At 47.2% G+C, this 16,158-nt stretch overlaps 1 protein-coding gene across 1 annotated transcript; it reads right to left on the bottom strand.

Annotated features, from left to right (window-relative positions):
- Nucleotides 1-1,036: 1,036 nt before the first annotated feature.
- Nucleotides 1,037-9,543, bottom strand: ADRA2A (adrenoceptor alpha 2A). Its single transcript, XM_070363506.1, has one exon. It carries the CDS (start codon nucleotides 3,909-3,911, stop codon nucleotides 2,505-2,507), a length of 1,407 nt encoding a protein of 468 aa, XP_070219607.1. The 5' UTR covers nucleotides 3,912-9,543; the 3' UTR covers nucleotides 1,037-2,504.
- Nucleotides 9,544-16,158: the final 6,615 nt, after the last annotated feature.

Consider the following 16,158-nt stretch of genomic DNA (forward strand, 5'->3'; position numbering starts at 1 on the left):
TAACCACAGGGCAAGGGTCGTAAGCCCTCCTAGACATAGGGAGAGAACTCAATATTACAGGAATGCAACAGGAAGGATCCCAGCCTTTGGCCAGAGACAACTCAACCGATCAAATATGTGGTTCTGTTTAGGTTTATACCACAATTGCTTCATATACCATGCTTGCGTGCTAAGCTGCTTCAGTAGTGTCTGACTCTGTGACCCTATGGATTGTAGCCCACCAGGCTCCTCTGTCCATGGGATTCTCCAGGCAAGACTCCTGGAGTGGATTGCCATGCCCTCTTCCAGGGGATCTTCCCAAATCAGGGACTGAACCCTTGTCCCAGGCATCACCTGCGTTGGCAAGCAGGTTATCTACCACTAGCATCACCTGGGAAGCCTATCCCGTCCTATGGGCTATGTACCACATGTTGTATACATTACATTGTTAGGTCTGGTACACATTTGGAGTATATGGCATAATTGGTGTATCTACCACACTTGGGCGATGGATACATTTTGAGGAATAACACATAAAACACTGCAGCATGCACACACTCTGTGTATATCTACACACTCAGGGTGTATACCTGCACACTTGGAATACATCCAGTGCTCTGGAGATATAGCACACCTTGTGTAGAGACTCCACTGCTGGGAGCATTCTGCGAAGTCTTAGTGATATAACTCTGGCAAGACTCTGGGGTGAACAGTACAGACCCTAAGACCTGATCACCCTGCATGCAGTACACTTCCCCCACTGTGGTTAACCTTGAATAAATCCCTTGCCCTCTGAGACTCAGTTTTTTTCACCTGTTAGATGGGGATCATAACAGTACCTACCCTCAGGCTTTGGGGGACAATTAAATGAAACAGAGCTTATAACAGACTCACCATCGCATCTGGCAAAGAAGAAACAGATGATAAATGGCAGCTTTGTTACTGCTTGGCCTTTTAAAAGTGTTTTATAATGCATAAGTATTTTTTAATTTCAAATATACATAAATTCAGATGTTTCCAGAGTCTTAATGCTTTTGAAAACTCAGATAACAGACAGACCATTTAATTCATATTTATTTCACATTTGATCTGTAAACTTTTTGTTAAAAAAAATCCACTGTCATTAGCAACATGTGCTGACATTAATTTTTCTTTAGTGAAATATGAGCGCAGGCCTTAAAGAGTCTCTGTCTAAAACATAGGGCAACTTGGATGTAAACAAGGTCTCCACCCTTCTCCCTTGACTTTGGGAGTTTATCAATGACTTGATCTCAACCAGAAAAACAGGGAGGAAAAATGGACAACACTTTGATACTTAAGAGCTCTTGGGGCAGGAACTGTACAGTTGGGCAGGCCCATTTGTCTCTTCAAACTGTTTACTTTGGGCAAATTGTATCAGGTTTGCTTCTTCCACATAATTTCCACTTCTCCGCGTCTAAAAACAGCAGGTAAAAGATTTCCCACAGTCAGCACTCTGAAGGAGGGAGTGGTAACACATACATCTAAGATGGAAACATACATATTTTTCAAGCAGTGGCCCCAGAGGAAGGGAGGAAGGGGACACTGGAAAGAGAAGGTTTTAAAGTGCAGTACTGGAGTGAAAAAGGGTGCATCCGAGAATAATGGCTTTATACACAGGGCTGCTGCAAGGCAGAAAGGTTCATTTACTTCTGTCTTGATCCATCCTTGTAATATTTACATAGGACAAGGCAATTATGCTGTTAGGCACAGGGGTGGGGAAATGGACAGAAATCTTTTCCCCCTCAGGAAATCTCAACGCAAGTCCAGTCCCAAGGGACAGTCACCAGTTGCTGGTGAAAAGGACACAGAGAGGGTAATGACACCAGAAAAGGACTCACTTTGCAAAGAGGCTTGCCCTGAACTAGACACAATGTGTCTGCCTGGAGAGCATCTCCAGGATTCAAACATCAGTAGCCAGGATTCAAACATCAAAAGCCAAGAGACATTTAGGTCCCCATCCCCATCCCCATCCCCAAGTACTATCAAAAATAGTGTATATTTACAAGGGGGAGGGGGATGGGAGGGCCGGCAGGGCTGCCCTGAGCATTTGTTTAAAAATAGAGTTGGGGAAGGGGGACAGCAATTAGCCGGGGCTGGGTAACCCCCACCCCCACCCCATCTGTTAACCCTTTGGGAGCCCTCCATCCCCTCTGGCCTCTCGTGCTTGCTCTGAACGACTGTGACAGCTGGGCCCAGGTGAGGTGAAAATACTTTTAGGAAACAATACTGATTTGGGGCTGCCCAAGAACCCAGGAAGATGGCTCTGAGTGAGGAGCTGCCCTAACAATAATGAGGGGGTTGGAGTGGGGGGTGTGGCCCTCCCAGCCAGTACTTTTCTCAGGTAGGAGAGCGCAGATGCCCGCAAGAAGCGGCAGAGCCATCCTGGGGCCAAGAAACTAGGAACAGGCAGGACCCGGGTTTTGGCAGGACCACGTGGACGCGCCCCCTGGATCCCAGCTGCCTGCCGTCAGCGCAAGTCTGTTCTCCCGGCGCGGACTCCGCACTCACACGATCCGCTTCCTGTCCCCCCGGCAGAGGATCTTCTTGAAGGCGCGGCGGAAGTCGTGATTGAAGATGGTGTATATGACCGGGTTCAGCGAGCTGTTGCAGTAGCCGAACCAGAAGAAGAACTTGAAGAGCGTGGGCGGCACGGGGCAGCCGATGGCCGTGAGCGTGTAGGTGAAGAAGAAGGGGAACCAGCACACCACGAACACGCCGATGACCACCGCCAGCACGAAGGTGAAGCGCTTCTCGCGGTTCTGCCGCCCACGCCAGCGCGACGCCTTGGGGCCCCCGCCAGAGCGCTCCTCCGCCGGCCCGGCCGTGGGTGCCCCCGGCCCCGTCGCCCCCGGCCCGCGCCGCGGCAGGCTGTCCCCGGGCTTCACCTGGCTCGCCCGGGCCTTGCCTTTGGCCCGGGGCCCGCGCTCCGACCTGCGGGACCCCGGGGGCCGCTCAGCATGCTCAGACGAGGAGCTCTCCTCTAGGTCCAGCGCATCGGCGTCCGGCGGCCCTGCGGGCGCGGGCTCCCCCGGGGCACCATTGAGCTGGACCTGCAGCGACTCGACCTCGGCGCCCACGGGGCCCACGCCGCCGCGCTCCGGGCCCAAGCCGTTGGGCCTGCGCTCGGCGCCCCCTGGCAGCTCAGCGGCGGTGGCATCCGGACCCCGGCGACTGGGCGGCACGCGGGTGCGGCGCTTGGCGATCTGGTAGATGCGCACATAGACCAGGATCATGATCAGGCAGGGCGCGAAGAAGGAGCCGATGCTCGACGAGATGACGTACCACTTCTGGTCGTTGATCTCACAGCGCGGTTCGGCGGACGGCTGGCCACTCCTGCCTCTCTTCTTCTCGAAGGAAATGAGCGGGGGGAAGGAGATGACGGCCGAGATGACCCACACCGTGACGATGATGGCCTTGATGCGGCGTGGCGTGCGCTTCAGGTTGTACTCTATGGCCTGGGTGATGGACCAGTAACGATCCAGGCTGATGGCGCACAGGTGCACTATGGAAGACGTGCAGAAGAGCACGTCGAGCGCCAGGTAGATCTCACACCACGCCTTGCCGAAGTACCAGTAGCCCATGACCTCGTTGGCCAGCGAGAAAGGGATGACAAGCGTGGCCACCAGGATGTCCGCCGAAGCCAGAGACACCAGGAAGAGATTCTGGGGCGCCTTGAGCGCGCGGCTTGTGAACACAGCAATGATGACAAGCACGTTACCGAACACTGTGAACAGCATGAGCAGGCCAGCCAGGCACACCAGCGTCAGCGTCACCTGCAGGGAGTAGGGGGTGGCCCGGGCGCCGCCCCCTGGGGCCTCGGTCCCGTTCCAGCTCGCGTTGCCCGCGTCCGGCTGCAGGGAGCCCATGGGCGCGAAGCTGCCCTCGGCCAGCGGCTGCTCCTGGCGGAACATGAACGCGGGTGCCCACTCGCCTGGGCCTGCTGCCAGCTGCCTTCCGGCCCGGTGCCCGTGGGTCCTCCTCTTCCTCTCGCGCCCCGCTCGCCCCGCCGCACCTCACATGGAGAAGGGGCCTCAGGGAGGCCGGGCCCCGAGCTGGGGGACCGCTAGCGGCCCATGGGCCCGGCTCCCGCGAACCGCACCCGGTCCGCGCGCTTCGGGCTCTCGGGGTCGGCGCCTTCTCGCTCCCAGCTCCTAGATACAGCCAAGTTTTATTTCTAAGCGGCGGGAGAGAGTAGGTCGAACCGATGGGGAAAGAGATATTTATTCTTCAAGAAGAGAGAACAAAAATCATCGGTGGCCTGATGACTTGGAAAGATAACAGGAAATTAAATATATCTGTTTCTATATCTTTGACTCTTGAGCCTGAGCGAAAGCAAGAGGTCTTACCGTGTGCGGGGCCCGCCCCCAACCCGGGAGGCAGCCGAGGGGTGCTGATGCTGGCTTGGGGTCGTGTGTCTCTCTCCTTATATCTCCGAAGCGAACACCGACTCTCTCGCTTCCCCCAGACGCGGCGGGGCCGGCGGGGCCCGGGTTGGGGCCACGGTGCGGACTCTGCCGCCTCTCGGAGCGTCGCGGGACTTCCAAAGTTGAGTGCCCTGCTGGGGCTGGGGCGCAGCGCGCGGAGCTCGGAGACGGCGGCGGCGGCGGGATGAGGAATGTGGGGGCCGCATGAAGGCGCCCCCGTCCTCAGGCGGACCCGGGCGGGTGGGCGATCGGCCCTCCAGGAATCGCGACCGAGGCAGGAGGTCTCCTGGGCGTCGGCACGGCGAGCTTCGGGCGCTGAGCGCGACGGGACAGGCTGGGGTCCGAGGGCAGCGTGAGTTTGGGGAGGAGAGCAGGGCTAGGGAGAGAAGGTGCTGGGGGTGGCCGGGCGGCGGCGCGCCGGCTGCTAGGCGTCTGCACTGAAGCCCGGGCCGCTGCTTCTCCGCCGCACTAGCCGTGGACTGGTTTTATAGCCCCAGGATCAAGCCGGCGTTGCTGAGCAGCCGGCGTCAGCCCCCACGTGGGAAGCCGACCCTCCCCCGCCCCTTGCACCTCCCCTCCACGGGTCTAGCGCCCTCACCCAGCGCGGGACCCACTGGAACCCTGCCCCACTGGTGAGACGGGCCCTTTGGGGAGGCGGATACCCTGAGCGAGGGATTTAAAGGGCGTGCCCGGGGAGTGCCTGCTGGGAATTGGCCAAGCATCTCTGGGCGCGCCGAGCAGAACACATTGGGCACCCGGGAGTGGCCACATCGAGCTGAGTGGGACTTGGGAGGAAAGGGTGTTGAGGTCCCCTGGATGAATCGGGAGAAGCAATTACCGGTACAGGTCGCATCCGGAGCAACCCCGCCCTGGGCCGGGCCACACTTTTCCTGCAAGTGCTCCTGGCGGCGGGGCGAGTGGGGCTGGTGAGAGGAAGGCGCACGTTCGGATCCAACCCCTTTGGCGGAAAGGGAGGCAACACCCACGCGAAGTGGGCTCCGCCAGAGTTAGGAGCTCCACTGTGGGGAGAAACGGCCATTTGTGGTTCCAGCTGCAGAGCTGCTGCGAGACCTGAGCAGCCTGGGTCTGAACCGGCGCCCCCTAGACCACGGTGAGGAGGGGTCCTAGAGCGGAGGAGGCGCGTGGCGGCAGCGCGAGGGCGCACTGACACCTGCCGGCCGCACGCCGGCACCGCTGCCAGTCTACGCGGACGTCCGGAGCCTACTCTCGTCCCTGAGACTGCCTTCTCTCATATCAGGGCAAGTTTGGGTCCATGCTCGGGGACAGAGAACCCAGATTTTTTATTGCACTTTGTCATGTTGCAGAAATCTTCCTAACGCATACACTCGTGTGGCTACCCTCTCCCCGGCGAGAGTGAAGCTTGGGCTGATGAAGACACATCAGAAGAGGGCTCTGCAGGCATCAGAGCCCAGAGCTGGCAGCCCACCCTGCCAGTACAGGGCAACCCACGCTTCCCGCAGATCCCGGAGGCCTGGATCCTGCCTGACTGGTTGCTCTGCTCTGGTCTTCTCTGAACCATTGTGTCTTTGTTGAGGCCGAAAGCTAGACTTCTCCCCCCACCACATCCGCATTTCAGATGCACGCACACCAGTCTTTCAGTAAGACGAGGATGCTGACCAAAAGAAGAGAGAATGTTTTCCAGGTTCCATCTGATAGAAATAGCATGGAGAGGGGGTGAGTGTGCATGCTCACTCAGAGAGTGTTCCTCTGCATGCTCGGTGTCCTGAGATAGATTTTAACGGTTGCTAGAGTACCGGCTTGTATTGTGTTATCTGCACTTTTCAAATAAACAGTAGGCAGTTTAAGGGCAAGGCCCAGGAGGATGGAAACTGTCAGCAGGAGAGAGATTAGACCTAAAGAAAAGTTATCTTATTTAAGGGCCTACTAAACCAAAATACCTTATGTAGTCAATCAAGCTGGAAGTTCTAAGGATGGAACAGATTGCTTCTCTGCCCAGCAGGGTTCAGGCTCAGGACTGAGGACTAAATTAAGGACCTTGAGCATCAAGGCTGAGCATCACCTTCAACACCAGCTGATGTCTACAGCCTCTGCCAGTGATACAGGCCAGTGATACAGTAATCAATGTGGTTGCTCTTGTAGATAGTCCTGAAGTCTGTGCTTTTCAAAGTATTTCACAGGTGTCTCCTGCAATCATTCCTCCAATTGGATGACCTCCCTTTCCAGATTTAATTCTGAAGAGCCTTTCTAATCCCCTTTTCTGGAGCACCTGAAGAAAGTTAAGGCACTCTTTCCTCCCTCTGTTAAATCTATTTTCCATCTTCTAACCAAGTCTCAGCTCTGTATGTCCTGAGAGAAGAGATTCAGAGAGATTGCATGAGACTCAGTTGGAAATGTGGTCACGCTCACCTTTGCACAGAAACTAAGAGCCCCAGACCTCAAGTATGAATGCTAAGAGAGACAAATATCAAAGCCCATGGCAATCTGGGCTTCACTGTGTTGTTCACAGACCTTAGGGCCCGAGTTTTCATAGACCATCACCGCCTATCTCCACACCAGCTGCTGACACACATCTCTCCTTCCCATCTCATTTCAGAAGCAAAAAGGGAAATGAAAATAGAGGCCACAGGGCTTTCTTTTCTTGGAATCTCTGCTGCTAGCCTGTGTATAACATCTCATGTCACATTTTCTTAAATGCTTCCCAAACAGCCAGTCAGCAGCCAGTCAGCTTCTTAATTCCTGGGTTTGGAGTCTTTTCTCCTAAAATGGAAACAGGTTTTTCAAGGAGCTAGGGTCTTGGAGGCCAATTCAGGACAATTATTAATAATAATGATAGCTGTCTTTTGTTGAGTTCCTAGTACACAACATGTCTAAGGCTAGCTACAGAGCCTCTTCATATGCAGAGTTCTTCCTCTTAACATATGTGTTTGTCTCTCCGTTGTGTCCGACTCTTTGTGACCCCATGAGCTGTAGCCTGCCAGGCTCCTCTGTCCATGGAATTCTCCAGGCAAGAATACTGGAATGGGTTGCCATTCCCTTCTCCAGGGGATCTTCCTAACCCAGGCATCAAACCTGGGTCTCCCACATTGCAGGCAGATTCTTTACCGTCTGAGCCACCAGGGTAACACATGTATCTATCACTAAATGCTCTAGCTCCTTAGTTTGACACTCAGTGTCAGTATCTCTGAGCTTTAAAAGGCTATGTGGATGCTATTAGTTTTTTGATAGAAGATTTAGTGCTGTGCTTGCTTAGTGAGACAGCACTGAGCAGAGAGAGATGCACAAAGACAATAATTTCTATCCAAGCCTGTATATCTGCATTGCTTGGGAAGGTGAAAAAGACTTACTAGTGCTCCACCAAGGTAATTTTGATTCATCAGGGCTGTGATGGAATGCAGACTGTGTATTTTAACAAACCTCCTTGGGAGATGCTAACATGCACACTCAGTGAAGATTCACTGCTCTAAGTAATAAATAATAAATCTCACTGGGGGCAGGAGAGATGAGCAGTTGCCTTGGTGGGGGCATAAAGGTGGTGTCTAAGGAAGGCAGAGCTGCTAAGGATGGGCTCCAGATTGAGAATAACTGTCCTAGTTCTTCTGGGTCAGCTAAGAGGGTGTCATATTCTTCCAGGAACCAGAGGCATCAGGAAGTTGGCATTTCTGGCCTAAGGAGACGTCTAGGGCACACAAATGGAGGTCCACTATTATTTCTACTATTAATAAAAATACATACTACAGAGGATCTGAATAGACAATTTTCCAAAGACGGCATACAAAATGGGCAACAGACACATGAAAAAATGCTCAACATCACTAATCATCAGAGAAATGCAAATCAAAACTACATTGACTATCACCTCACACTGGTCAGAATGCGATTCTCCAAGTCTACAAACAACAAATGCTAGAGAGAATATCTAAAAAAGGGGATCTTCCTACACTGTTGGCAGGAATGGAAATTGGTACAACCACAATGGAGAACAGCAAGGAGGCTCCTTAAAAAGTTAAAATAGGACTACCATATGACCTTGCAATCCCACTCCTGAGCATATATCTGGAAAAAAACCAAACAAACATAATTTGAAAAGATAATGTACCCGTGTTCATTGCAGTGCTATTTACAATAGCCAGGACATGGAAGCAACATAAATGTCCATCAGCAGAGGAATGGATGAAGATGTGGTGCATAAATATAGTGGACTATTACTCAGACATAGAAAAGAATGAAATAATGCCATTTGCAGAAACATGGATGGACCTAGAGATTATCATACTAAGTGAAGTTAAGTCAGGAAAAGGAAAAACATCATTTGATATCACGTATCACTTACCTGTGGAATCTAATTTTTTTAATCATATAAATGAACTTATTTACAAAACAGAAACAGAAAAAAAAAAAAGCTTGTGGTTACCAAAGGGGAAATGTGGGTGGGGAGGGGATAAATTATGTGTATTAACATACACATATTACTAGTTAACTAGTGTGAAATAAAAAACATAGATGCTCTCATTTTATATCTCTAGCTCTACCTCCCTTTCTATCTATATTTTCTTCTGAAAAGGAACACATAAGTACTGGAAGATGGTCTATTTATGACTACCAGCCAGGCAAATTACCAATACATGTAATTTAGCTTATACTAAATTATCTGTTTGTCCTGGAATTACATCTATAATTAAAGTGCCAGGTAATATTAAAATTCTTGTGTGTGTGCATGTGTGTTCAGTCATTCAGTCGCATCTGACTCTCTGCAACCCCGTGGACTGTAGCCCACACCAGGCTCCTCTGTCCATGGAATTCTCCAGGCACAAATACTGGAGTGGGTTGCCATTTCCTCCTCCAGGGGATCTTTCCAACCCAGGGATCAAACCTGCATCTCCCATGTCTCTTGTATTGCAGACAGATTCTTTACCACTGAGCCATGGGGGACTTCATCTAAAAAGAGCCAGAAAACTGGATTGGAGATGATATTAATAGCTTATTACTATTTTTTGAAGACTAAGAAAAAACTACATCCTCATTAGCTTGGACTCCTGCTGCTGCTAAGTCGCTTCAGTCGTGTCCGACTCTGTGCGACCCCATAGACAGCAGCCCACCAGGCTCCCCCGTCCCTGGGATTCTCCAGGCAAGAACACTGGAGTGGGTTGCCATTTCCTTCTCCAATGCATGAAAGTGAAAAGTGAAAGAAGTCACTCAGTCGTGTCTGACTCTTAGCGATCCCATGGACTGCAGCCTACCAGGCTCCCCCATCCATGAGATTCTCCAGGCAAGAGTACTGGAGTGGGGTGCCATTGCCTTCTCCGACTCCTAGGCTCTCACAAATCGAAGTTCAGACACACAAACACAGGCCACACACCCATGCATATGGGCCATATGGGCACACACTCACCCATCTGAACATGATGAGCAGGTGGGGAACACAGTGTTCCCATTGCCGCCCATGCCCCACACACAACTGGAACCAAATGCTGCGATCAGTTACTAACATCTGTCAAGTCACTGCATTGCTGACATGGTGGCGGGGAGGAGGGGCTGGCAGTCACTAGAAAAAAATCTATTGCTTCCTCTGAGCTATTATTTAATTCTTCCACTTTCTTGCTGCCAGTGCTGGAGCTCTTTGCAAGCACATTGTTCCTGAAGGTGAATGGAAGCCAAAAGAAAAGCATCACCTCCAAGAGTGTTGTTGGAAGGAGTGGCCTTATTTACCACCTTCCGTGTTTCTCATCACTGACTGTTAGATCCATCCTGCTATTCCCATGGAAAAAGTGTGAAGTCTGAGCATCACCTTCATCTTTTTTTTTTCCCCCCCTAAGGTGCTAGCCCATCCTGCTCCCACCTGGAAGATGAAGCCAAGTGATTTCTGCCCCTACTGGGCCCTCGCCAAGACCCAAGATAATAGTCTGTGCCAGGATCACCTCTATCTTAAGAATGCCCAGAAAGGTTGGGCTCTCATCTGGATCTCTGCTGCTGCCGACCTTGCAAGATAAATGTGTGCGTTTCCACTAAAACTTGACTGCTGAGGGTTGTGCACACATGGAACTTACCATTACCTCCTGAGTTTTCCAGGTCAGTCCTCGCAAATAAGGGCTCTTTCCCACCACATTCAGGTGAGTTGTCTTGCCTGCTTTGTCCAGAAGCATAAGAAAAAGCACGCTTGAATCAGTTATGGCCAGTGATGGTTATTTATGGCACATGGCTATTTATGGCACAACAGGTGAGCTAGAGCCTCTGGCCCTTGGGAATAATGGAGATATTTGTGACCAAACTTAATAACTTTTAAACTAACATTCATTAACCTAATTAAGTAAAGTGAATCGCCTTTCACATTTTCACAAAGAAACCATGGAAACCTCATGAACACACACATACACCACACACACACACACACTGTTTAAAAGGTAATCTGGTCATTCTGCTCCCTGGAAATGATTTCTTTTTTCCATTCTCCCTAGTTAATGATACCAGGAAAGCACAAGCTTTTCCCTCCTAAAGGGGCCCCTGCCTGCCAGCTCCAGGGAGTGAAGCCATTAGCAATTCAGGCTTTGGAGTAAGATAAACCTGGGCTCTGGTCCTACTTCTGTCACTTAATAACTGTATTAACTTACTTAACTTTCTGGACCTTGGTTTTCTCATACAGAAATGGGGAAAATAGTAATAAGCATCTCAGGCATGCTCTTAAGTGAATGTTTAATAAATGAATACCTGGAAAATATATAACACAATGTTCAGCATTTAATAGATGCTTTGTTGTTGTTCAGTCACTAAGTCATGTCTGACTCTTAGTGACCCCATGGACTGCAGCACACCAAGCTTCCCTAGATGCTTGACATACATTAAGTGTATTTGTTTATTTGGCAAAACTTTCTCCTTTATTAACCTGATTCTTCCTCAGACAGATACAAAGATATTTGAAGATCTGCCCCTTAAAGTTTGACAGTTAATAAATTGGTGTGAAAAATAAGAATTAAAAACTAAATAAAAGTAGGAAAATGTAACTTCACATTTTAACAGGTATTTATTCCTTTTTGTGTATGTAAACAGCCAGGAATGGGGAGAAAGTCCCTTGCCTTAAGACTATACCCAACTGAAAAGCTTCTGCACAGCAAAGAAAGCCATCAACAAAATGAAAAGGCAACCTACAGAATGGGAGAATATGTTTGCAAATCATATATCTGATGAGGGGCTAATATGCAAAATATATAAAGAATCCATATAACTCAATCACAAAAATTTAAATAAACAATCCAATTTTTTTTAATGTACAAAGGGGATAAATAGACATCTTTCCAAAGAAGACATGCAGATGACCAACAAGTATGAGGAAAGGTGCTCAAAATCACTAGTCATCAGGGAAATGCAAATCAAAGCTACAATGAGGTATCACCCCACACCTGTTACAATGACTGTTACCAAAAAGAAAAGAAAGGGAACTCTTGTGCACTGCTGATAGGAATGTAAATTGGTGCAGCCACTATGGAAAAAAGTATGAAGGTTCCTCAAAATATGAAAAGTCGAACTGCATACGATTCAACAGTGCTGCTTCTGAGTAAAACACTAACTCAAAAAGATGGGTGCACCCTCACATTCACTGCAGCATTATTTACAGAAGCAAGATATGGAAACAATCTGTGTCCATCAATAAATCGATGGATAAAAAAAAAAGTGGTATGTATATACCATGGAATACTACTCAGTCATAGAAAAATGAAAGAAATCTTGCCATTTGTGACAACATGGATGGACCCTTACACCGTTACACTAAGTCAAATATGTCAGACAGAGAAAGGCAAGTACCATATGATCTCACATATTCATGTGGAATCTAAAGAAAATTCAAGCAAACAAACAAAAACCAAGTGCATGGATACAGAGAACAGATTGGTGGTTGCCAGATGTGAGGAATAAGGGGTGAAAAAAACGGGTGAATGGCAAAGGGTACAAACTTGCAGTTAGAAAGTCAGTCTGTCATGATATGGAACTGGCACAAAAATAGAAATGTAGACCAATGGAGCAGGATAGAAAACCCAGAAAAAAACCCACGCACCTATGGTCAGTTAATCTGTGACAAAGGCAAGACTACACAATGTTGAAAAGACAGTCTTTTCAACAAACGATGCTGGGAAAACTGGACAGCTACATTAAAAAAAAAAAAAAAAAAAAAGAAATTAGATCATTCTTTGACATCATACATAAAAACAAATTCAAAATGGATGAAAGACCTAAAGGTGACACTGGACACTTTAAAATTCCTAGAGGAAAACATAGGCAGAACACTCTCTGATATAAATCAGAGCAATATTTTTTTCAATCTGTCTCCCAGAAAAATGGAAATAAAAATAAACGGGGCCTACTTAAACTCAAAAGCTTTTGCACAGCAAAGAAATAATAAACAAAATGAAAAGACAACTCACAGGTTGGGAGAAAATGATGTGACATACAAGGGATTAGTCTCCAAAATTTACAAACAGCTCAGGATGCTTAACTCATTTCACATGCAAGAAAGGTAATGCTCAAAATCTTTCAACCCAGGTTTCAGCCATATGTGGTGAACTGAACTTCCAGATGGTCAAGCTGGATTTAGAAAAGGCAGAGGAACCAGAGATCAAATTGCCAATATCTGTTGGATCATAGAAAAAGCAAGGGAATTACAGAAAAGCATCTACTCTGTTTCATTGACTATGCTAAAGCCTTCTGACTTTTCCAACAAACTGTGAAACATTCTTAGAGATGGGAATACCAGACCATCTTACCTGCCTAAGAGACCTGTATGCAGATCAAGAAGCAAGTCAGAACCAGACATGGAACAACAGACTGGTTGAAAATTGGTAAAGGAGTACATCAAGGCTGTATATTGTCACCCTGCTTATTTAACTTATATGCAGAGTACATCATGTGACATGCCTGGCTAGATGAAGCACAAGCTGGAATCAAGATTGCTGGGAGAAATGTCAATTAACATCAGATATGCGGATGACACCACCCTAATGACAGAAACTGAAAAGGAACTAAAGAGTTTCCTGATGAAGGTCAAAGAGGAGAGTCAAAGAGTTGGCTTAAAATTCAACATTCAAAAAACTAAGATCATGGCATCTAGTCCCAGCACTTCATGGCAAATAAAAATGGAAACAGTGGCAGATTTTATTATCTTAGGCTCCAAGATCACTGTAGACGATGACTGCAGCCATGATATTCAAAGATGTTTGCTCCTTGGAAGAAAACCTATGACAAATCTAGACAATGTATTAAAAAACAGAGACATCGCTTTGCCAACAAAGGTCCATACAGTCAAAGCTATGGATTTTCTAGTGGTCATGGATAGATGTGAGTTCCTGCTGCTGCTGCTGCTGCGTCGCTTCAGTCGTGTCCAACTCTGTGTGGCTCTACAGACGGCAGCCCACCAGGCTCCTCTGTCCTTGGCATTCCCCAGGCAAGAATACTGGAGTGGGTTGCCATTTCCTTCTCCAATGGATGTGAGTTGGACCATAAAGAAGGCTGAGTACCGAAGAATTGATGCTTTCGAACTGTGATGCTGGAGAAGACTCTTGAGAGTCCCTTGGACAGCAAGGAGATCAAACCAGTCAATCCTAAAGGAAAACAGTCCTGAATATTCATTGGAAGGACTGATGCTGAAGCTCCAATACTTTGGCCACCTGATGAGAAGATATGACTCATTGGAAAAGACCCTGATGCTGGGAAAGCTTGAGGGCAGGAGAAGGGGGCTACAGAGGATGAGATATTTGGATGGCATCACCAACTCAATGGACATGAGTTTGAGTAAACTCTGGGAGATAGTGAAGGACAGGGAAGCCCGGCATGCTGTAGTCCATGGGAATCACAAAAGAGTCACATGACTTGGCAACTCAACAATGCCTTTTTACCTCTGATAATTTTCCTTGCTCTCATTTGTTTTGTCTGAAATTAATACAGCTACTCCAACTTTGATTAGTATTAGCATGGTGTATCTTTCTCCATCTTGTGCCTTTAATCTTTATGTATCTTGATATTTAAAGTGTGTTTCTCATAGGCAACATATATTTGGTCTTTTTTAAATCTACTGTGACAATCGCTTTTCACTGGCAGCTGAAGTGATCACTGATATAGTTGAATATCTAACTTCACTACCATTTTTTTTTTGGTCTTCCATGCCTTTTATGCTTTGAATGGACCATTTTATGATTCCATATTCTCTTAACATATTAAGCATACATTTAACTTTTTTAGCTGTTCACCTACTGTTTGCAATGTTTATTTACAACTAATCCAAGTTCCCTTTCAAATAACACTTATCACTTAATGGGTAAGGCAACTGCTTTATAATAGAGTATTTCCAATTCCTCTCTCTCACCCCTTATATATAATATTGCTGCCATTCCTCTTATCCATAATCTAGTCTCCAAATATATTATTATTGGAACAATTATGTTAAATCAGTGAAGAAAAATGAAAGATTTTACCTTCATTTATTCCTTAATGCTCCTTTGTGTAGATTGTTTCTGACCTGTATTACTTTCCTTCTCCCTTAAGAATTTCTTTTAGTAATTCTTGCAGAGGAAGTACATTGGTGACAAATTCCCTAAATTTTAGTTTGTATAAATTTATTTCTTCTTTTGAATGATAATTTCAGATACTACATAACTCTTTTTTTTTTTTCCTTCCTCTCAACACAGAAAGTATTTTATTCTACTCTCTTTTGAGAAATGCAAAAAAGCAAAATGGCTGTCTGAGGAGGCCTTACAAATAGCTGTGAAAAGAAGAAAAGGAAAGATATAAGCATCTGAATGCAGAATTCCAAAGAATAGCAAGGAGAGATAAGAAAGCCTTCCTCAGCGATCAATGCAAAGAAATAGAGGAAAACAACAGAATGGGAAAGACTAGAGATCTCGTCAAGAAAATTAGAGATACCAAGGGAACATTTCATGCAAAGACGGGCTCAATAAAGGACAGAAATGGTATGGACCTAACAAAAGCAGAAGATATTAAGAACAGGTGCCAAGAATACACAAAACTGTACAAAAAAGATCTTCACGACCCAGATAATCACGATGGTGTGATCACTCACCTAGAGCCAGACATCCTGGAATGTGAAGTCAAGTGGGCCTTAGGAAACATCACCATCAACAAAGCTAGTGGAGGTGATGGAATTCCAGTTGAGCTATTCCAAATCCTGAAAGATGATGCTGTGAAAGTGCTGCACTCAATATGCCAGCAAATTTGGAAAACTCAGCAGTGGCCACAGGACTGGAAAAGGTCAATTTTCATTCCAATCCCAAAGAAAGGCAATGGCAAAGAATGCTCAAACTACCGTACAACTGCACTCATCTCACACACTAGTAAAGTAATGCTCAAATTTCTCCAATCAGGCTTCAGCACTACGTGAACCGTGAACTTCCAGATGTTCAAGCTGGTTTTAGAAAAGGGAGAGGAACCAGAGATCAAATTACCAACATCTGCTGCATCATGGAAAAAGCAAGAGAGTTCCAGAAAAACATCTATTTCTGCTTTATTGACTATGCCAAAGCCTTTGACTGTGTGGATCACAATAAACTGGAAAATTCTGAAAGAGATGGGAATACCAGACCACCTGACCTGCCTCTTGAGAAACCGGTATGCAGGTCAGAAAGCAACAGTTAGACTGGACATGGAACAGACTGGTTCCAAATAGGAAAAGGAGTACGTCAAGGCTGTATATTGTCACCCTGCTTATTTAACTTATATGCAGAGTATATCATGAGAAACGCTGGGCTGGAAGAAG

This window comes from Bos mutus, chromosome 26 (genome assembly GCF_027580195.1).
Source record: "Bos mutus isolate GX-2022 chromosome 26, NWIPB_WYAK_1.1, whole genome shotgun sequence".
In the NCBI taxonomy this organism is placed as follows: domain Eukaryota; kingdom Metazoa; phylum Chordata; class Mammalia; order Artiodactyla; family Bovidae; genus Bos; species Bos mutus.